This window comes from Oncorhynchus kisutch, linkage group LG16 (genome assembly GCF_002021735.2).
Source record: "Oncorhynchus kisutch isolate 150728-3 linkage group LG16, Okis_V2, whole genome shotgun sequence".
Classification (NCBI taxonomy): Eukaryota; Metazoa; Chordata; class Actinopteri; order Salmoniformes; family Salmonidae; genus Oncorhynchus; species Oncorhynchus kisutch.
Genome location: NC_034189.2, coordinates 21,656,313 through 21,680,257, shown reverse-complemented (window position 1 = coordinate 21,680,257; position 23,945 = coordinate 21,656,313). Strand labels below are relative to the sequence as shown.

Below are 23,945 nucleotides of genomic sequence, written 5' to 3'. Positions count from 1 at the left end.
GGAAGATACTTCAGATAGAAAGAAGTTCTGGTATGAAGGAGTGAGTAGATTGATAAGCGAAGGTGGGGTTTATAAATATATGACTTATTTAATGTGATTGTGACTAGCAGATTCATTGCAATCCAACTCGGAATATCTCCTAAAATGGTGGTGTGCGTTTGAGAAACATCATCAGACCTGCATCTAAAATATTTCATAGACATAAGTTATGTTTAATAGCGTCACATCTATAATCCTACCTGCGCATGTGCTCTCATGAGCATAAGTTTCCAGTCTGCAGTGGTATCTAGTCGATAATATTGTCCTGTCCCACTGTTTCCTGTGTGCACACCGCAACCAGCTGTTAGCTGCAAATGAAAAAAACATGACATAGATACATAGCTATTTAAATTTAAATGAGATAATCAGATTTGAGACTGGCAATGAAGGGGTTAAATGGGGGGGATGCAGAAGAGGAGAGGAGGAGGTGGGTGCCCCCTGCGGATGGAACATGCGCTTAATGACAACATGAGAGAGAGAGAGAAAGAGAGAGAGAAAGAGAGAGAAATAGAGACAAAGGCAGAAAGGAAGGACCAAAAATAGAGAGAACGAGGGGTAAAATGTGAATGAACGAAGATTTATGTGAATGTGTAAATGACAAGTATAAAGTGAGGGAGAGAGAGAGAGAGAGAGAGAGAAAAAGAGAGGGGGAGGAGAAAGAGAGAAGGAGGGAGAGTGAGAGGTACAAGAGGGGTCTTGCACATATAAAGTTGCCGGGGGAGTATGGGGTTCAGGGAGAGGACAGAACACTATGCAGAGGATCTGAAGAGAGGAGCAGACCCAGCGGTAAGAGATACTTCCACTGATACCTTTACACACACACACACACACACACACACACACACACACACACACACACACACACACACACACACACACACACACACACACACACACACACACACACACACACACACACACACACACACACACACACAGGAGAAAGCGAGAGCAAGATCAATAAGTGGCTCAATGAAGAAACAACCAACCTGCACCTTAATGTGTATGTGCTGTGTGGCTTTGCATGGAATAGCCTACACACTAACAAGTATAGCCTTGCATGGTCTCAAGTTCTCTTGATTGGTTAGTTTGTGTCTGCTCCCTCTGTCCTATGCTCCTGGGACAGTCTCATATGTGCACTCTTAGAAAAAGGGGGTCCAAAAAGGTTCTGTGGCTGTCCCCATAGGAGAACCCTGGGTTCTACATGGAACACAAAAGGGTTCTACCTGGAACAAAAATGGCTTCTTCAAAGTGTTTTCCTATGGGGACAGCCAAAGAACCCTTTTTGATTCTAGATAGCACCTTTTTTTCCCTAAGAGTGTGGGTTAGAGGATGAAGAGTGTTTTTACTGTAATGGGTGAAACATTAGCATGTCTGAACGTAACCCTGTGGTGTTTCCCCAGTGTGAGAGGCTACAGTGGCTAGCTTTTGCTAATTGTGTGTTACAGTATATCACAGAGCAATGGAAGGAGTGAATATCCATTGTCTTTCTGGAGGGTAGGGTTACAGCAGCACACAGCTACACAGGTCTACTGATGTTACTGATGCCCTGTCACGCTTAAAGCCACAAACACTTCCACCAGACTTGGGTTCAATACTATTTAAAATAGTTGCAAATACTTTAGCTGGTCTTGATTGAGCGTCCAGGCACAAGACTTAATTGAATAGTAGCAATCCCCGCCTATCTGGCAATCCAAGCAGGCTAAAGACAAAGGTAAAAGGATTTGAAAGATTTAAAATTGTATTTGAACACAGGTCTGACCGACACACACACACCTACACATCATATGAAGTCACATAGGAATGGCACATGGCTGCACAGGTTGTGACAGGTTGAACATGGACATCACACATACAGCGTGTCACTCAGCTGTTACAGTATGCTCTGTTACGTATTCACAAACACACTTAGACGCTTTAAAAAGTCACAAGCGATGTCGCTCATGTCAGAACTACACACACAGAGAAGTCAGACAGAGAGAGGCACACAGACACACACACACACACACACACACACACACACACACACACACACACACACACACACACACACACACACACACACACACACACACACACACACACACACACACACACACACAGACTGAAGATAAAATAAATGACAATAGCCCCAAACATTAAGAATTACTATTCATGCTGTAATAACAGTATGCTCACATGCTAAAATCATGTCATATTTTTTTATTCAACTTTTTTTGAACCAGGAAATCCATTGAACATAAAGAACATGTTTTCCAAGGGAGAGCTGGTCAAGATGCCACTCTAAACACTGGAAAACTACCACAAGACCTACAGCTGGTCTGCGTGCCTGTATGGGTTGCCTTAGAGACGGAGGAGACAGACAGGAACAACAGAAGCTGACCCTATAGCTCCCATACAACCTCTCTCTCTCTCTCTCTAACATCCTCTATGGGATATATGGGTGTCCAGAAGAGGCTTTCCTGACATTTAGATTCCCTAGATAACATTATACTGTATTGGACCAATCAGATGGAACTGCATTTATGACTAAGAGGGAGTGTTTCACGGGACGTACCTGAGCTCTAGGAATTTGCTCATACCGGGAACCAAAGTGGATACAGTGACAATCCATCTAGAACAGGTATTCACTGTACTTAGTTAGAATATTTTATTTTATTTATTGACTTATTTGAATATGTACAGGTTAACAACTGGGCATCTAGACATATTAACAGATTGAGACATTATATTGCAGAGAAACACTGTAGCAAGGCTTCTGTCATTCTTACCTTTGTCATGCACAGAGGATAGGTTATTTTCAGTTCTGCCATACTCTTATAGACAGAACCAATATCAGTTCATTTTAGAATTGCTAATGTGAAGAAGTGCTTCTCGTCTTTAACTTCCCTTAACATGGTACCCGGGGAGGAAAAGTCAGAGTGTAATTTACTAATGTTGGCCTGTGTGTGTGTGTGTGTGTGTGTGTGTGTGTGTGTGTGTGTGTGTGTGTGTGTGTGTGTGTGTGTGTCTGTGTGTGTGTGTGTCGGTACTTAGCACTCCAGCCACCTACACCACACACACACACACACACACACCGTCTCCTGGCAAAAGAACTGACACAGAATCGCACCTGGCTCACACACACTAATGCACACACACACTATGATGCACACACTCAATCACACAGACACACACACACACACACACACACACACACACACACACACACACACACACACAGTGATGCACACTCATACACACTCTGCTGGCTGGTATCTGCCCCCTTGGCAGTAGCTCGGTCTAATGACTGTGTCCTCACCTCATGTCCCCTCCCCCTGACCCTGATGACCTTAACGCTAACCCTTCTAGCTCCACACTTTTCATTAATGTGGTGTACTATCTGTGAATAGCTTAGTTACTTTCTATTTCTCGTGTCTTTTTGTTCTACTTGACTTTTTAATACATGTTTTATAGTAAGGGAAAGGAAATGGAAAGGGGGATACTAGTCAGTTGTACAACTGCCTTCGACTGAAATGTGTCTTCCTACTACTGATATTGATTACTGCATTGTTGTGAAAGAGCAAGCAAGAAAGTCATTTCACTGTACTAGTGCATGTGACAATGAACAATAACAACATGAAACTATCTTACCATAGGCACCAATAGAATGAGAGGATATGTAATATCATGTTCTAAATAGTGAAATGAACAGACATTCTACTTGCTGTTCCCCCATATCCTCTCTCATGCCCCATCAATTTCTCTCTCAATCCCTGTCTCCACTTTTTCTCTCTCATCCTCAGTATGCCAGAGAGGGTGTATGGGTTCCAGGGGCAGAGTTTCCACAAGCTGAAGAGGGCGTGTCTGCGGCGGGGCAAGCTCTTCCAGGACCCCCTCTTCCCCCCCTCTGCACTGTCACTCTTCTACAAACGAGACCCACCCCCTGGACTCACATGGAAGAGACCACGGGTGAGAGATTGGAGGATGGAGGGGAGAGAGAATTGGAAAGAGTGAGTGGATGAGTGCTAAGGAGGCGCAAGTGTCAAACGCAATTTCATCCATTTCTGGAATTTTCCAGCTCTAAAGCCAGGTTTGGCAATTTACCTGTTTAACATCAGCTCTTGTGCTGAGGTGGGAGGAGAGGCAATAGTTGAGGCGTGTCCCCAGCTAGCACATAACGTTCTAAGAACCATATGTTTGTTAGAGTTTGGTGAGAGCGTGGTTGTCCTATGGTTATTTTGCATACAACCTTCCCACAATGTTCTGAGAATGGTGCAGGATACCCAGCTAGCACATAAGGTTCTGAGAACCATGTTTCTAAAGGTGGTAATTTCAGTACTTCAGCATAACGTATTCTACAGGTTTACTCATGGTTCTGTTTAAAGTCATGTTCTCAGAATGATCAGAGAACGTTACAACGTTCTTCTGTGGGAATTTCAGTACTTCAGCATGACCTTTTCGGTAAGTTTCCTCATGGATTGTGTATGTGAGCCATTCAGAGGGTTAATGGGCAAGACAACGTTTGGCATGTCCATGTCCAGACTACAATTTACAGGAGGCCTAGCCCCTATATAAGTGTGAACGCTATAGCCTATGTTTAACAATATATTTCCATATTGAAGCAAAGCAATTTGAACCATGTGGACCACAAACATGTTCAACATATTTAGCAAATATGGGGCAGGCTATTTAACGACCTAGGCTAACATTCAAATTGGAGTTGATGACAACACAATACATACAGTGGGGCAAAAAAGTATTTAGTCAGCCACCAATTGTGCAAGTTCTCCCACTTAAAAAGATGAGAGAGGCCTGTAATTTTCACCTTATGTCAACTATGGCAGACAAAATAAGAAGAAAAAAAATCCAGAAAATCACATTGTAGGATTTTTAATTAATTTATTTGCAAATTATGGGGGAAAATAAGTATTTGGTCACCTACAAACAAGCAAGATTTCTGGCTCTCACAGATCTGTAACTTCTACTTTAAGAGGCTCCTCTGTCCTCCACTCGTTACCTGTATTCATGGCACCGGTTTGAACTTGTTATCAGTCTAAAAGACACCTGTCCACAACCTCAAACAGTCACACTCCAAACTCCACTATGGCCAAGACCAAAGAGCTGTCAAAGGACACAAGAAACAAAATTGTAGACCTGCACCAGGCTGGGAAGACTGAATATGCAATAGGTAAGCAGCTTGGTTTGAAGAAATCAACTGTGGGAGCAATTATTAGGAAATGGAAGAAATGCAAGTGTAACGGCGTTCTTCGTTTGTTGAAAGAGAGTCGGACCGAAATGCAGCGTGGTGGTTACTCATGTCTTTAATGAAGAAAAGTGACGATACATGAAATAACTATAATAAATACAAAACAACAAACGGAACGTGAAACCTAATTACAGCCTATCTGGTGAAACTACACAGAGACAGGAACAATCACCCACGAAAGACAAAGCGAACTCAGGCTACCTAAATACGGTTCCCAATCAGAGGCAACGAGAAGCACCTGACTGCTGATTGAGAACCGCCTCAGGCAGCCAAGCCTATACAACACCCCTAATCAGCCGCGATCCCAAATACTACAAACCCCAATACGAAACACAACACACAAACCCATGTCACACCCTGGCCTGAACAAATAATTAAAGAAAACACAAAATACTAAGACCAAGGCGTGACAACAAGACCACTGATAATCTCCCTCTATCTGGGGCTCCACGCACGATCTCACCCAATGGAGTCAAAATGATCACAAGAACGGTGAGCAAAAATCCCAGAACCACACAGGGGGACCTAGTGAATGACCTTCAGAGAGCTGGGACCAAAGTAACAAAGCCTACCATCAGTAACACACTATGCCGCCAGGGACTCAAATCCTGCAGTGAAAACCTGAGTGAAAACCTCCTTCCATCAGCAAGGGCATTGAAGATTAAACGTGGCTGGGTCTTTCAGCATGACAATGATCCCAAACACACCGCCCGGGTAACGAAGGAGTGGCTTCGTAAGAAGCATTTTAAGGTCCTGGAGTGGCCTAGCCAGTCTCCAGATCTCAACCCCATAGAAAATCTTTGGAGGGAGTTGAAAGTCTGTGTTGCCCAGCAACAGCCCCAAAACATCACTGCTCTAGAGGAGATCTGCATGGAGGAATGGGCCAAAATACCAGCAACAGTGTGTGAAAACCTTGTGAAGACTTACAGAAAACATTTGACCTCTGTCATTGCCAACAAAGGGTAAATAACAAAGTATTGAGATAAACTTTTATTATTGACCAAATATGTAACGGTTTTCTAGGTGTGGTGAAGGAGAGTCGGACCAAAACGCAGCGTGTAGATTGCGATCCATTTTTAGTCAAACAAAAGTAAACACGAAATAACACAAACACTACAAAACAATAAACGTAATGTGAAAACCGAAACAGCCTATACTTGTCAACTAACACAGCGACAGGAACAAAGACACTAAGGACAATCACCCACGACAAACTCAAAGAATATGGCTGCCTAAATATGGTTCCCAATCAGAGACAACGATAAGCACCTGCCTCTGATTGAGAATCACTCCAGACAGCCATAGACCTTGCTAGATAACCCCACTAGCTACAATCCCAAATACATACACACCAAAACCCCAAGACAAAACACACCACAATACAAAAACTCCATGCCACACCCTGGCCTGACCCAATACATGAAGAAAAACACAAAATACTTAGACCAGGGCATGACAAAATACTTATTTTCCACCATAATTTGCAAATAAATTCATAAAAAATCCTACAATGTGATTTTCTGTATATTCTTTCTTATTTTGTATGTAATAGTTGAAGTGTACCTATGATGAAAATTACAGTCCTCTCTCATCTTCTTGGATATAGGGGGCGCTCTTTTAATTTATGGATAAAAAAACGTTCCCGTTTTAAACAAGATATTTTGTCACGAAAAGATGCTCAACTATGCATATAATTGACAGCTTTGGAAAGAAAACACCTGACGTTTCCAAAACTGCAAAGACATTATCTGTGAGTGCCACATAACTGATGCTACAGGCGAAACCAAGATGAAATTTCAAACAGGAAATGGCCCAGATTTTGAAGGCGCTGTGTTCCAATGTCTCCTTATATGGCTGTGAATGCGCCCTGAACGAGCCTACACTTTCTGCCGTTTTCCCAAGGTGTCTGCAGCATTGTGACGTATTTGTACGCATATCATTGGAAGATTGGCCATAAGAGACTACATTTACCAGGTGTCCGCCCGGTGTCCTTTGTCGAAATTGGTGCGTAATCTTAAACTGCAAGCATTCTTCCATGTGATTCAGAGGAGAGACCAGACTTCCACAAACGATATATCATCGAAGAGATATGTGAAAAACACCTTGAGGATTGATTCTAAACAGCGTTTGCCATGTTTCAGTCGATATTATGGAGTTAATTTGGAAAAAAGTTTGGCATTTTGATGACTGAATTTTCGTTTTTTTTGGGTAGCCAAACGTGATGAACAAAACAGAGCGATTTCTCATACACAAAGAATATTTTTGGAAAAACTGAACATTTGCTATCTAACTGAGAGTCTCCTCATTGAAAACATCCGAAGTTCTTCAAAAGGTAAATTATTTTATTTGAATGCTTTTCTTGTTTTTGTGAAAATGTTGCCCGCTGAATGCTACGCTAAATGCTACGCTAGCTGTCAATACTGTTACACAAATGCTTGTTTTGCTATGGTTGAAAAGCATATTTGGAAAATCTGAGATGACAGTGTCGTTAACAAAAGGCTAAGCTTGAGAGCTAGCATATTTATTTCATTTCATTTGCGATTTTCATGAATAGTTAACGTTGTGTTATGCTAATGAGCTTGAGGCTGTATTCACGATCCCGGATCCGGGATGGCTAGAATCAAGAGGGTGGCAGAACTTGCACAATTGGCTAAATACTTTTTTGCCCCACTGTAAAAGACTGTAAATCCTGATAACACATTATTCCATCAAAATCAATCAGTCAATGTATTTTTCTGTCTAAAACCACACACTCGTGCTGGACCTCTGGACTCCCCTACATGCCCTTTCCCCGTGGCAGGGGGCACCAGTCTAATTCTAGTCATCCACTCAGCAGGTTTTATTCCAGATCTAGTTAATTGAAGCCTCTCTAAAGGACCAGACGAGCCAGGACAGAGTAACCCGACCCGGTCCAGAGTGTGTGTGGCGCGTGTTGCGGATTAGGATCTGAAAATGACCAGGGTATCAGTGTGTGTTTATAAAAGAAACACTCGATTTAAATAGCATATGTCTGTGATGACGAGTGGGGAAGGGAAGCGTAGTGGTGTGTCTTCAAGGTTGGCTATTTATTGGATATGAGGTTGAGGTTGTATGTAGTCTTAACATGCAAGACATACAGTGCATTCAGAAAGCATCCAGACCCCTTGACTTTTTCCACATTTTGTTATGTTACAGCCTTAGTCTAAAATGTATTAAATTACCATTTTTCCTCATCAACACATTACCCCATAATTACAAGGCAAAAACAGTTTTTTTGAATTTTTAGCAAACTTAAAAAAATGTTTTAAACAGTAATACCTTATTTACATAATTATTCAGGCCCTTTGCTATGAGACTCAGAATTGAGCTCAGGTGCATCCTGTTTCCATTGATCATCCTTGAGATGTTTCTACAAGTTGATTGGAGTCCACCTGTGGTAATTCAATTGATTGCAGATGTTTTGGAAAGACATACACCTGTCTATATAAGGTCCCACAGTTGACAGTGCATGTCAGTTCAAAAACCAAGACATGAGGTCGAAGGAATTGTCCATAGAGCGCCGAGACAGGATTGTGTCGAGGCACAGATCTGGGGAAGGGTACCAAAACATTTCTGCAGTATTGAAAGTCCCCAAGAACACAGTGGATTCCATCATTATTTAATGGAAGAAATCTTCCATCCACCAAGACTATTCCTTGAGCTGTCTGCCCGGCCAAACTGAGCAATGAAGGGAAAAGGGCCTTGGCCAGGGAGGTGACCAAGAATCCGATGGGCACTCTGACAGCGCTCCAGAGTACCTTCCAGAAGGACAACCATCTCTGCAGCACTCCACCAATCAGGCATTTATGGTAGAGTGGCCAGACGGAACCCACTCCTCAGTAAAAGGCACATCACAGCCCGGAGTTTGGAGTTTGCCAAAAGGCACCTAAATGACTCTGACCATGAGAAACAAGATTCTCTGGTCTGATGAAACCAAGATTGAACTCTTTGGCCTGAATGACAAGCGTCACGTCTGGAGGAAACCTGGCACCATCCCTATGGTGAAGCATGATGGTGGTAGCATCATGCTGTTGGGATGTTTTTCAACGGCAGGGAGACTAGTCAGGATCGAGGGAAAGATTAACGGAGCAAAGTACAGAGAGATCCTTGATGAAAACCTGCTCCAGAGCACTCAGGACCTCAGACTGGGGCGAAGGTTCACCGTCGAACAGGACAACGACCCTGAGCACACAGCCAAGACAATGCAGGAGTGGCTTCAGGACAAGTCTCTGAATGTCCTTGAGTGACACAGCCAGAGCCCAGACTTGAACCCGATCAAACATCTCTGGAGAGACCTGAAAATAGCTGTGCAGCGACGCTCCCCATCCAACCTGACAGCGCTTGAGAGGATCTGCAGAGAAGAATGGGAGAATCTCCCCAAATACAGGTGTGCCAAGCTTGTAGCATCATACCTAAGAAGACTCGATGCTGTAATCACTGCCAAAGGTACTTCAACAAAGTATTGAGTAAAGGTTTTTAAAATCTTTTTTTTTGCTAGCATTTCTAAAACCCTGTTTTTGCTTTGTCGTTATGCGGTATTGTGTGTAGATTGATGAGGGGGGAAAATCTATTTAATCCATTTTAGAATAACGTTGTAAAGTAACAAGTCAAGGGGGCTGAGTACTTTCCGAATGCACTGTACATACAAGATACACAAATTATAGGAGGTCTGATGTTGATTGTATTGCTAAATATATAATACTGTACTTACAGGTTGTGTCTTAACTGCCTCTGTAGCCAACATTTCAGCATTTATTTTCTGCAACAACACAGTCACTCATCATCACAGATTGTAAGCCAGCTAGTGCCATTGACTACTAGGCCTAGAGACGGTGACAGATGATTGGAAAATAATGACTTTCAGCTATCAGCGAATGATGGGAGAATGTTTATGTTGTTAATATGTTATGTTAATATTAGATGTTAGTATGCTAGCTAGGTAAATTTTGTGGTGTTTTGTGTTCAGCGGGTCGACGTTAGGTAGCCGAAGTCTATGCCCCTTTGTCGGTGATTGGTCAACAGTACGGACAGGATGGATGGGATTCTTCAATGAAGTGTCATTCAACTAGTTTTCGTGTACATTTTTTCACATGATAAATACTGCACCAAAAATCTTAGTTAGATGTAAAATTGCGCAACTAACACTTCCTCTGCAAAAACATCCAAATTAATTACAGATTTCTTGATTTATCTTAGATTACTTCGACTATTTTGCTACAGCGCCTCAAGAGGGACAAACGTTAATATTGATGCTTTTTCTAGTTTTTCAATAAAAGGTCATATGCGAGGGAGTATGTGTGTCACAGACGTCCAATTTGTCAAGCCGAGCTCTGCTAGGAGCAAACCGAAACTAGTATGGGGGCAAACCGAACCCAGTATGGGGGCACCTTAACAGTGAGAGACACATGACACATCCAACTCAAAAGTAGCCTCCTATACATAGACAAAACTGCCATGGGGAGGCGGGGACTTGTTTTTGGATGGAAGATGTAGAGATCGGTAAGAACTGTCACTTCTGTAGCCAAATATCTCATTCATAATTTTTAAAAATGTATTAGATAAGTAATGTCAAACTGTGTAGAATTGCAAGGAAATGCCTTTTAAAATGTTCAAAAAATGTCTGTCTACTGTTTCGCACTTTGCTCGTACCAGTATTCAAGTCTCCCCAGCAGTAGGGCGGATGGGGAATTTTCTGATATTCAAGAGCTTATGAAATTAGCTAGTTTGATGTGCAAATCATTTCACTTCAAACGAAAAGCTAAATGAAAAGAGACTCAAAATAAAATGTTAAAAGCAATTTAAAAAATAAATAAAAAATCCACAGAGCTGACAGGGCACTTTTCTTTCTTGAGCGCTAGAGGACTGGTTGAGCCCTAGAGGACTGGTTGAGCCCTATCTGTGCACATGCCTTGTACTATAGGTGGTAGCTAATCTCACTCTTTTCTGTAGTGTCTTCCTCATGCTCTGTGCAGGAATTTTAAGCGTGCATCCACCGGGGGTCAAATGATAGGATGACATCTGTCACCTCACTCTGCAGTGAGACACACACTCACTCATATAATCGCGCACGTGCACACACACATACAGGATGCTTGGACACTGTGAACTTCCTCAGCTATCATCCAGTCAGGTTCATACTTCATCCGGTAGGTTGAACATGATATCATCTAAGGGAAAATGAAGTTCATAACTTTTCTAAAGTTACATTTGTACAAATTATGTCCTGTGTGTGTGTGTAGCAGTGTGTGTGTGTTAGTGTATGAGTGTGTGTATCTTTATAACTCTGCTGTGACCTGATACTACAAAACTAAGATCAACAGCTCCAATTGGACAGGATCTCTCTCTACTACACTGCTCTGACATCAAAGTCAAATAAGAGTAAACTGGATTAACACACTAGTCCTGACAAATACAATGGCACCATGACAAGATAAACTAGATCCAATTGGCTTACTGTACTGTACAGTATGTTGCACCCAGTTTACTTTTGGGCCTATAATACATTATAATTCTCTCTCTCTCTCTCTCTCTCTCTCTCTCTCTCTCAGGAGCTGTGTAAGGACCCTCGTCTCTTTGTGGACGGCATCAGCACGCGGGATCTGCACCAAGGCAGTCTGGGTAACTGCTGGATGGTGGCGGCAACTTCCTGTCTGGCCTCAGAACCCTCACTTTGGAAGAAGGTGAGGGGTCAAAGGGCAGAAGCCAAATCTCTGTAGGTCACCTCACTGGTTTACTTCTTGGTCACTGATTTAATTTCATTTTTACTTGAGAGGTCTTGATGATCAGTTGCTTGTAGCTTAATCTGACATGTTAGCGCTGGGCTGGACCAAAATCCTGAACACCATGTGACCACTGTAATAACACATTCAGTAACCACCCCTGAAAACATTAAAAATATTTTTGTTCGCTCTCTGCACTTCCGCTTTCCTGTCCTCATAAACACTCCAGATACATGCCTTTATTGATTAATGATCTGTATTGTTTGTTGTGTAGTTATAATATAGTGCATGACTCTTATTAAACAAATCAGGGGACCTTCATAGAGTGCCTGTATTGTGTATTGATGTTAGTGTATTTCTATTGTGTATTGTATGGCATATCTGTATTTTCTCAGTAACCACCCCTGAAAACATTAAAAAAAAAAATAATATTTGATTGGTTTAAACTACCAGGTGATTCCTGACCACACGGAGCAGGAGTGGAACCTCAAGCGTCCCGACCTGTACGCCGGAATCTTCCACTTCCGCTTCTGGCGGCTGGGGCGCTGGACAGACGTGGTGGTGGACGACCGCCTGCCGGTCAGTGAGGACGGAACGCTGCTCTTCTGCCGCTCAGCCACGCCACGGGAGTTCTGGAGCGCCCTGCTGGAGAAGGCCTACGCCAAGTGAGACTTTAAACTATGCTAAAGCCAAGAACCAGCTGAGAAATTAGATTTCAGGTTGGCTAAGAGAAAGGTTGTTAATCAGTCAATTAAATATCTCATTGTCCCAGTTGCACCTAGTAAATTGTTATCTCATGAATACATTATAAACTGGGTGGTTCGAGCCTTAAATGCTGATTGGCTGACAGCCGTGGTATATCAGACCGTATACCACAGGTATGACAAAACATTGTATTTTTACTGCTCTAATTACATTGGTAATCAGGTCATAATATCAATAAGGCACCTCGGGGGTTTGTGATATATGGCCAATATACCACGGCTAAGGGCTGTGTCCAGGCACTCCGCGTTGCGCCGTGCATAGGAACAGCCCTTATTGGCCATATACCACACCTCCTCGGGCCTTATTGCTTAAGTATACACCATACAGCAAATACACACTTGACAAAATAAACCCCATTCCACCCCTTCAATGTTTCTCCTCATCCTCAACATTTCCCCTCTTTCCCGGTCTTCCAACCTTCGTATTCTCCCCTCTGTCCCCCAGCCACTAATCTCCCCCTCTCTTCTCTCACCAAGGTTGAACGGCTGCTATGAGGCGTTGGAAGGAGGTAACACGGCAGAGGCCCTGATCGACTTCACAGGGGGTGTGTCAGAGCCCCTAAGCCTGGACAGGGAGGCCCTCACCCTTCACCTCAATCAGAGGAAGGCACTGTTCCAGACCCTGGCCAAGGCTCATGGACGCAGAGCCCTCATCACCTGCTCCATACGGGTCAGTGAACAATATACATTTCTCTGTTTAACTGCAGATCTAGGATCAGCTTACCGTCCCCAAAACGTAAAAGCAACCATGTGAGGGGAAAATGTTTAATTGACCTTGGATCAGTGAATTAGTACTAAAAGATCAGCTTGACTGTGGAATTTTAATCCATCACAATACCAGAGACCATTACTGGAGGCCTCGATCTAAACTGGTGCCCACGTGCCCTAGATATTACATGTGCATGAAGGGTGGTAATGAATGGTTTGGGATTGGGCCAGAGAGATTCTATGAATGTCATTCTAGCAGAGAGGTCACCTCTGAATACTGTACTGTACTGTACTGTACTATTGCAACAACGCATCATCAGTAGGTTAAAACTAACATGTCTCACGAAGGTCTAAACCCAACTCATGTTCCCCATTAGTGGGTGAACAATCCAACGCTTGGTGAATTCTGCTTCATAGAGAGACAGTTAGCTATGTTAAGGATAGTCCAGCATTAGCAATGTTAACACCAACCTTGACTGTACTATGACAGGAGTGACACTGCATGCTCTCTATCCTGGCACGTTCTCTTGTCTTTGTTCGCTCTCTGCCCTTCCGCTTTCCTGTCCTCATAAACACTCCAGATACATGCCTTTATTGATTAATGATCTGTATTGTTTGTTGTGTAGTTATAATATAGTGCATGACTCTTATTAAACAAATCAGGGGACCTTCATAGAGTGCCTGTATTGTGTATTGATGTTAGTGTATTTCTATTGTGTATTGTATGGCATATCTGTATTTTCTCTCTGTCTCTCTCTCTTTGTCTGTGTCTCTTTGTCTGTGTCTCTCTGTCTGTCCCAGCCAGCGGAGGGGGAGACAGTAGAGTCAGTACTAGACTGTGGTCTGGTGCGGGGCCATGCCTACGGTATCACCGCGGTGAGGAAAGTGCGTCTGGGGGAGAGGTCGCTGCTGGGTGGCTGTGGTGTTCGCCTCTGCATGGTGCGCATGAGGAACCCATGGGGTACAGCCGACTGGACCGGGCCCTGGAGTCAGGGGTGAGGGGGCTATTACTGTACTGTTCATAGGTATAGGTCAAGGTCAAGGTAGCCTCACTTGGGTCATAACAAATGTCAGGATCTGGCTAGAAACATGTTTTTGTCTATTTTGGCTGGCCACAAAATTGGAGGGTCTCATAGCAAAGCACACATGAAGGGAACCACTGACACAGAGCCCTTTTGCGCCACATTCAGGTCTCAACATTGGCAGCGGGTTGGTCGTGGTGAAAGGGAGAAGATGGGCCTCATAGTCAGAGATGTGGGGGAGTTCTGGTAAAAACAAACAGTCAAATAAATGTTACTATTTTAACAGAAAACCAACTTAAATGCTCAATGCATAGCATACGTTAACAAATACACTTCAATTCATCCTGAAAAGATAAATAAATAGGGGTTTTCACCTCTCCTCTCAGGATGGAGTTTGAGGACTTCTGCCGCTACTTCACAGACGTGGTGGTGTGTCGTCTGGTAGAACGATCCCTGCTGTGGCCCAGAACTCACTGGAGAGAAGTACGCTGCCCTGGGGAGTGGGCTCCAGCCCCGAACACCCCCGGCACCCTCCTCTCCAGGCGGCAGGCACCCAACCTGGGGAAGAATGCTGCCAAGCCTGGGGGGTTGAACCAGACTCAGAGAGGGGACCGGAAAGAGGCAAGACTGGGGGAGAGACAGAGGGGTGGAGGGGGAGGTCGAGCTGTTCGTGGTGGAGGGAGGGAAAAAATGGTTGTTGCGAAAGAAGGGGAGAAGAAGACGAAGAGGAAGGAGGAGGGGGTGAAGAAGGAGGGAGAGGTGGATGGAGGATGGGATGAACAGACTGATAAGAAGAGTAGGTGTGGAGGATGCATCAACCACAAAGACACTTTTCTACACAACCCCCAGGTGAGCCTACACTTCAGCTAGGTTTATGCTCAAAATAACTGGTTAAATGGTTCTATGTAGAGGTCCAGTTTATCCTACACTCAGAATATGTTTGGTTATGACTGGGTGGGGGAGAACTGTCTCGTTCTAATTTAGTTGTTACATTCGGACTGTAGTGAAAAACACATTCTTGATATTCTGAGAAGGACACTCAGGATGCTAGAATAGTATCTCAAATATAGTATGCATATACCACAAGCATGCAAATAGCTTGTGTTGCTGAAATTGTAAGGGATTAATGTGAACTATTTGGGCAACTGCTACAATCTTAATGGCATGGAAATAGACCTGTGAAAGCCTATTCAGAGTGGTGCTGTTGGAAACAACATTGCGAAGCTAAAAACAACATGGCTGACACTAAGCTATATTAGTGGTACTCTAAATCTTCTACTGTTGCTCTCTCTCTCTCTCTCTCTCTCTCTCGCTCTCTCTCTCAATAAGAATTTGTTCTTAACTGACTTGCCTAGTTAAAAAAAAGTTACATAAAAATATAAATCAATTCTCTCTTTCTCTCCTTCTCAGTTCATGTTTGAGGTGCAGGGAAAGGAGGATGAGGTGTTGATCTGTCTGCAGCAGGAGGACAGGAGGATAAAGAGGAAGGATGGAGGAGGAGAGAATCTGCCCATCGGCTTCGAGGTGCTGAGGGTGAGTCACAGGGCTTCAAAAGAGCCGCTGTAGAACGCTGTAGTCAAATCAAATCAAATTTATTTATATAGCCCTTCGTACATCAGCTGATATCTCAAAGTGCTGTACAGAAACCCAGCCTAAAACCCCAAACAGCAAGCAATGCAGGTGTAGAAGCACGGTGGCTAGGAAAAACTCCCTAGAAAGGCCAATACCTAGGAAGAAACCTAGAGAGGAACCAGGCTATGTGGGGTGGCCAGTCCTCTTCTGGCTGTGCCGGGTAGAGATTATAACAGAACATGGCCAAGATGTTCAAATGTTCATAAATGACCAGCATGGTCGAATAATAATAAGGCAGAACAGTTGAAACTGGAGCAGCAGCACAGTCAGGTGGAAGTTGAAACTGGAGCAGCAGCATGGCCAGGTGGACTGGGGACAGCAAGGAGTCATCATGTCAGGTAGTCCTGGGGCATGGTCCTAGGGCTCAGGTCAGTTGAAACTGGAACAGCAGCATGGCCAGGTGGACTGGGGACAGTAAGGAGTCATCATGTCAGGTAGTCCTGGGGCATGGTCCTAGGGCTCAGGTCCTCCGAGAGAGAGAGAGAAAGAAAGAGAGAAGGAGAAAATTAGAGAACGCACACTTAGATTCACACAGGACACCGAATAGGACAGGAGAAGTACTCCAGATATAACAAACTGACCCCAGCCCCCCGACACATAAACTACTGCAGCATGAATACTGGAGGCTGAGACAGGAGGGGTCAGGAGACACTGTGGCCCCATCCGAGGACACCCCCGGACAGGGCCAAACAGGAAGGATATAACCCCACCCACTTTGCCAAAGCACAGCCCCCACACCACTAGAGGGATATCTTCAACCACCAACTTACCATCCTGAGACAAGGCTGAGTATAGCCCACAAAGATCTCCGCCACGGCACAACCCAAGGGGGGGGGGGGGGGGGCGCCAACCCAGACAGGATGACCACAACAGTGAATCAACCCACTCAGGTGACGCACCCCCTCCAGGGACGGCATGAGAGAGCCCCAGCAAGCCAGTGACTCAGCCCCTGTAATAGGGTTAGAGGCAGAGAATCCCAGTGGAAAGAGGGGAACCGGCCAGGCAGAGACAGCAAGGGCGGTTCGTTGCTCCAGAGCCTTTCCGTTCACCTTCCCACTCCTGGGCCAGACTACACTCAATCATATGACCCACTGAAGAGATGAGTCTTCAGTAAAGACTTAAAGGTTGAGACCGAGTTTGCGTCTCTGACATGGGTAGGCAGACCGTTCCATAAAAATGGAGCTCTATAGGAGAAAGCCCTGCCTCCAGCTGTTTGCTTAGAAATTCTAGGGACAATTAGGAGGCCTGCGTCTTGTGACCGTAGCGTACGTGTAGGTATGTACGGCAGGACCAAATCAGAGAGATAGGTAGGAGCAAGCCCATGTAATGCTTTGTAGGTTAGCAGTAAAACCTTGAAATCAGCCCTTGCTTTGACAGGAAGCCAGTGTAGAGAGGCTAGCACTGGAGTAATATGATCAAATTTTGGGGTTCTAGTCAGGATTCTAGCAGCCGTATTTAGCACTAACTGAAGTTTATTTAGTGCTTTATCCGGGTAGCCGGAAAATAGAGCATTGCAGTAGTCTAACCTAGAAGTGACAAAAGCATGGATTAATTTTTCTGCATCATTTTTGGACAGAAAGTTTCTGATTTTTGCAATGTTACGTAGATGGAAAAAAGCTGTCCTCGAAATGGTCTTGATATGTTCTTCAAAAGAGAGATCAGGGTCCAGAGTAACGCCGAGGTCCTTCACAGTTTTATTTGAGACGACTGTACAACCATTAAGATTAATTGTCAGATTCAACAGAAAATCCCTTTGTTTCTTGGGACCTAGAACAAGCATCTCTGTTTTGTCCGAGTTTAATAGTAGAAAGTTTGTAGCCATCCACTTCCTTATGTCTGAAACACATGCTTCTAGCGAGGGCAATTTTGGGGCTTCACCATGTTTCATTGAAATGTACAGCTGTGTGTCATCCGCATAGCAGTGAAAGTTTACATTATGTTTTCGAATAACATCCCCAAGAGGTAAAATATATAGTGAAAACAATAGTGGTCCTAAAACGGAACCTTGAGGAACACCGAAATTTACAGTTGATTTGTCAGAGGACAAACCATTCACAGAGACAAACTGATATCTTTCCGACAGATAAGATCTAAACCAGGCCAGAACATGTCCGTGTAGACCAATTTGGGTTTCCAATCTCTCCAAAAGAATGTGGTGATCGATGGTATCAAAAGCAGCACTAAGGTCTAGGAGCACGAGGACAGATGCAGAGCCTCGGTCCGATGCCATTAAAATGTCATTTACCACCTTCACAAGTGCCGTCTCAGTGCTATGATGGGGTCTAAAACCAGACTGAAGCATTTCGTATACATTGTTTGTCTTCAGGAAGGCAGTGAGTTGCTGCGCAACAGCCTTCTCTAAAATTTTTGAGAGGAATGGAAGATTCGATATAGTACACCCAAGGTGTGTGTGCATATGACCGTGAGTGTGTGAATACTCCATATTTCCTGTGTGTGTTTAACCCTCTATTCATTCACCCTCCACCCCTGTCGTCAGGTGGAGGTGAACCGGCTAAGCCGTGTGCAGTGTGTGGTGGAGCAGGCAGCGAGCTCTGTGTACATGGACTCCCGTAGTGTGGCCCTGCGAGTGTCCCTGGGCCCCGGCCGCTACGCCCTCCTGCCCACCACCTTCCAGCCCGGGGCGACCGGACGCTTCCTGATACGCCTCTTCTCACATTCCCACCTCAGACTCAGGTTAGGGGTGGGAAGAGGGAATGGTGTTAATGTTAGGAATGAATGAAGGAATAGAATGTACTGTATCTTAGGAATGAAGGAATGGGGTGAATGTTAGGAATGGGGTGAATGTTAGGAATGAAGGAATGGGGTGAATGTTAGGAATGAAGGAATAGAATGTACTGTATCTTAGGAATTAAGGAATGAAATGTGTTAGGAATTAAGGTGTTAAGAATATAAAGTGTTTGTCTTAGTTTCCCTCTGCATTTAGCATGTCAGCACCAGAGAATGATTGATTGATTGTATCGATTCTCCCCCTTTTCCACTTCACTACTATATTTATCTCCCTCCCTCTACCTTCTGTTAGTGAGTTGAGAGAGGAGTTGCCTGCTCCCTCACTGTGGCAGTGTTGTCTTCCCCAGCCCAGTATAGTAACCACCGTCCACCTACGTCGAGCATCTGGACTCAGCCAGCCTAAACAGACAGGTAAATATTACATCACTGTGACATTACGCCATAATATTATCATAACATACGTTATCAATATGGGGCGGCAGGGTAGCCTAGTGATTAGAGTGTTGGACTAGGAACCGAAAGGTTGCAAGTTCAAATCCCCAAGCTGACAAGGTACAAATATGTAATTCTGCCCTTGAACAGGCAGTTAACTCACTGTTCCTAGACCATCATTGAACATAAAAATTTGTTCTTAACTGACTTGCCTAGTTAAATAAAGGTAAAATAAACTTACACATACAGGATCAATATCAATTTATTATCAATATCATAACATACATGATCAATATCATAACATTCATTATCAATATCAGAACATACGTGTTAAACATACATGATCAATAGCATGCATTATAAACATACTGTAACAGGATTCTTCCGTCGAAGGAGACGCGGACCAAAATGCAGCGTGGTAGGTGTCCATGGTTTTTAATAAGGAAAAAACTGAACATGAACACAATACAATAAACGTGGGAAAAACTAAAACAGTCCCATGTGGCACTGACTCAGGAGACAACCACCCACAAAATACCCAAAGAATATGGCTGCCTAAATATGGTTCCCAATCAGAGACAACGATAGACAGCTGCCTCTAATTGAGAACCAATCTAGGCAACCATAAACATACAATTTACCTAGAAAGGTCACAGCTACATTAACATACAAAACTACCTAGAAAGGAAATAGCCCCATAAACATACAAAAAACCCTAGACAAGCCAAGCACATAAATCCCCCATGTCACACCCTGACCTAACCAAAATAATAAAGAAAACAAAGATAACTAGGGCATACATGATCAATAGCATGCATTATAAACATACATGATCAATAGCATGCATTATAAACATACATGATCAATAGCATGCATTATAAACATACATGATCTATAGCATGCATTATAAACATACATGATCTATAGCATGCATTATAAACATACATGATCAATAGCATGCATTATAAACATACATGATCAATAGCATGCATTATAAACATACATGATCAATAGCATGCATTATAAACATACATGATCAATAGCATGCATTATAAACATACATGATCAATAGCATGCATTATAAACATACATGATCAATCGCATGCATTATAAACATACATGATCTATAGCATGCATTATAAACATACATGATCTATAGCATGCATTATAAACATACATGATCAATAGCATGCATTATAAACATACATGATCAATAGCATGCATTATAAACATACATGATCAATAGCATGCATTACAAACATACATGATCAATAGCATGCATTACAAACATACATGATCAATAGCATGCATTATAAACATACATTATCAATATCATAGCAGACGTTATAAACATACATGATCAATATCATAATATGCATTATCAATATCATAACATACATTATCATAAAATACATTACCATCATACGGAACGGTGTCTTTTACCAACTATTGGCCACATGTAATCTCATTGTATACAAACCTCTATGTGCATCTTTCACAAGATTACAAAGACTACAAACATGAGACTAACTGTCTATGTATTGTGTCTGTATCTGTGTTGTGTAGCACCAGATGTGTATGCGGTGATCTGGTGTGAGGACGACACCATAAGAACACGTGTGTTCAAGGAGGATGGAAACCCAGAGTTCAACATCAGGGCCATTTTCTACAGGAGAAACCCAGACGCACATATTAGCATTGAGGTTAGAAATATACACATCTCAGTGAGACACACACACACACACACACACACACACACACACACTGGGGTAGATACAGTAATTGAAGTATTATGATTCTAGTTATATTCAGGGATGTAATATTTGCTTTTCTTTGTATGTATGTGTGTATGCTTGCATGTGTGTGTGTGTGTGTGTGTGTGTTTAGTTGTGGAGCTATGGTCTACTGTGGGACACACTACTGGGCGGGGCTCGGCTCCAGACTAGCGACAGTGAGAAGGGGCGGAGCCGAGTGATTGACCTGCAGGGTGGCCAGTCACGGTCAGGATCCAGGGGCTGTATCTATGTGGAAACCTCATCCAGCGAATGCCTAACAGACTTATAACTGACAGCTGTGGCTTGTACCACCCATGATGCAACCATGCAATCACTGATTTTCTGGAAGAGGCTGCAGATTTGGACAAATGTATCGGGTTCAATAGCTTTATCAATTGGAACTACCATAAATAACAAAGACAAATACCTCTTTGAATTAACTTAATGCATATACACTGAACAAAAATATAATTGCAACATCTTTCATGAGCTGAAATAAAAGATTCTAGAAATGTTCCATTTGCACAAAAAGCTAATTTCTCTAAAATGTTGTGCACAAATTTGTTTACATTGATATTAGTGAGCATTTCTCCTTTGCCAAGATAATCCATCCACCTGACAGGTGTGGCATATCAAGGTGCACCTTGTGCTGGGGACAATAAATGGCCACTCAAAAATGTGCAATTTTGCCACACAACACAATGCCACAGATGTCTCAAGTTGAGGGAGAGTGCAATTGGCATGTTGACTGGAGGAACATCCACCAGAGCTGTTGCCAGAGAATTGAAAGTTAATTTCTTTGCCATAAGCTGCCTCCAACATCGTTTTAGGGAATTTAGCGGTACATCCAACCGGTCTCACAACTTGTGTGGGCGAGTGGTTATCTGATGTCAACATTGTGGTACAGAGCGCCCCAGGGTGACGGTGGGATGAAATGAAAACAATTGCAATTTATCGATGGCAATTTGAATGCACAGAGCTACCATGACGAGATCCTGAGGCCCATTGTCATGCCATTCTTGTCACGCCCTGGTCGAAGTATTTTGTGTTTATCTTTATGTATTTGGTCAGGCCAGGGTGTGGCATGGGGTTTTTGTATTGTGGTGTGTTTTGTCTTGGGGTTTTGGTGTTGGTATTGGGATTGTAGCTTAGTGGGGTATCTAGCGAAGTCTATGACTGTCTGGAGTGGTTCTCAATCAGAGGCAGGTGTTTATCGTTGTCTCTGATTGGGAACCATATTTAGGCAGCCATATTCTTTGAGTTTGTCGTGGGTGATTGTCCTATTTTTCCTGAGTGTCCTTAGTGTCCTATGTGTACTCTCTGTTAGTTTGCACCAGATAGGCTGTTTCGGTTTCGTTTTTTGTAAGTTCGTGTTTCTTTGTTGTATTAAACATGGATCGCAATCGACACGCTGCAGTTTGGTCCGACTCTCCTTCATCACCACTAGAAAACCGTAACAGAATCACCCACCACCAACGGACCAAGCGGCGTGTCAACAGGCAGGAGCCACAGGAGAGGCAACAAAGGCAGCAACAGCGGCGCAATGAGGATTGGACATGGGACGATATATTGGATGGCAAGGGTTGCTACACATGGGAGGAGATCCTGGCGGGAAGGGATCGCCTTCCATGGGAACAGGTGGAGGCACTTAGGAGAGCAGAGGCAGCCGGAGAGAGGAGCCGGCGATACGAGGGAACACGGTTGGCAAGGAAGCCCGGGAGTCAGCCCCAAAAATGTATTGGGGGGGGGGGGGGCTCACAGGGAGTATGGCCACGCCAGGTAGGAGACCTGCGCAAACTCCCTGTGCTTACCGGGGGGCTAGAGAGACCGGGCAGGCACCGTGTTATGCAGTGGTGCAAACGGTGTCCCCAGTGCAGGTGCATAGTCCGGTGCGATATATTCCAGCTCCTCGTATCGGCCGGGCTAGAGTGGGCATCGAGCCAGGTAAGGTTGGGCAGGCTCGGTGCTCAAGAGCTCCAGTGCGCCTGCACGGTCCGGTCTATCCAGTACCACCTCCACACCCCAGCCCTCCGGTAGCAGCTCCCCGCACCAGGCTTCCTGTGTGTGTCCTCGGTCCAGTACCACCAGTACCAGCACCACGCACCAGGCCTACAGTGCGCCTCGCCTCTCCTGCGCTGTCGGAGTCTGCCGCCTGTTCAGCGCTGCCAGAGCCTTCCTCCTCTACAGCGCTGCTGGATTCTCCCGCCTGTTTAGCGCAGCCAGAGCCTTTCTCCTCTCCTGCGCTGCTGGAGTCTCCTGCCTGTTCAGCGCAGCCAGAGCTGCCAGCCTGCATGGAGCAGCCTGAACTGTCAGTCTGCAAGGAGCTGCCAGCCTGCATGGAGCAGCCAGAGCTGCCAGCCTGCATGGAGCAGCCAGAGATGCCAGTGTGCAAGGAGCTGCCAGTCTGCAAAGAGCTGTCAGTCTGCAAGAAGCCGCCAGAGCCGTCAGTCTGCATGGAGCAGCCAGAGCCGTCAGTCTGCATGGAGCTGCCAGTCTGCAAGGAGCTGCCAGTCTGCAAGGAGCTGCCAGTCTGCAAGGAGCTGCCAGTCTGCACGGAGCTGCCAGTCTGCACGGAGCTGCCAGTCTGCACGGAGCTGCCAGTCTGCACGGAGCTGTCAGTCTGCAAGGAGCTGCCAGTCTGTAAGGAGCTGCCAGTCTGCAAGGAGCTGCCAGTCTGCACGGAGCCGCCAGAGCTGCCAGTCTGTAAGAAGCCGCCAGAGCTGTCAGCCTACATGGAGCAGCCAGAGCCGTCAGTCAGCATGGAGCAGCCAGAGCCGCCAGTCAGCATGGAGCAGCCAGATCTTTCAGTCTGCCAGGATCCGCCAGTCAGCCAGACTCTT

At 44.4% G+C, this 23,945-nt stretch overlaps 1 protein-coding gene across 4 annotated transcripts; it reads left to right on the top strand.

Annotated features, from left to right (window-relative positions):
• The first annotated feature begins 728 nt into the window (after positions 1–728).
• On the top strand, positions 729–21,624 carry LOC109906252 (calpain-5). Of its 4 annotated transcripts, XM_020503867.2 has the most exons (14): positions 729–825; positions 2,265–2,662; positions 3,825–3,990; positions 11,854–11,985; positions 12,478–12,689; positions 13,266–13,458; positions 14,298–14,491; positions 14,687–14,764; positions 14,905–15,367; positions 15,929–16,051; positions 18,648–18,844; positions 19,191–19,309; positions 20,897–21,033; positions 21,218–21,624. In XM_020503867.2, the coding sequence occupies exons 3-14, from the start codon at positions 3,826–3,828 to the stop codon at positions 21,392–21,394; spliced, it is 2,190 nt and encodes a 729-aa protein (XP_020359456.2). In that variant the 5' UTR covers positions 729–825; positions 2,265–2,662; position 3,825; the 3' UTR covers positions 21,395–21,624. The 4 variants fall into 4 exon arrangements, with proteins under 4 accessions (XP_020359456.2, XP_031647858.1, XP_031647857.1 ...); XM_031791998.1 differs by lacking the exon at positions 14,687–14,764; XM_031791997.1 differs by lacking the exon at positions 2,265–2,662 and having other exon boundaries at positions 761–825.
• The last annotated feature ends 2,321 nt before the right edge of the window (positions 21,625–23,945 follow it).

Excerpts from the sequence above, each read along its gene's own strand:
- LOC109906252 (XM_020503867.2), top strand. The coding sequence starts at position 3,826 with ATGCCAGAGAGGGTGTATGGGTTCCAGGGGCAGAGTTTCCACAAGCTG. Across the intron at positions 3,991-11,853 it reads TCACATGGAAGAGACCACGG|GAGCTGTGTAAGGACCCTCG; the intron begins GTGAGAGATTGG and ends TCTCTCTCTCAG. Across the intron at positions 13,459-14,297 it reads TCATCACCTGCTCCATACGG|CCAGCGGAGGGGGAGACAGT; the intron begins GTCAGTGAACAA and ends TGTCTGTCCCAG.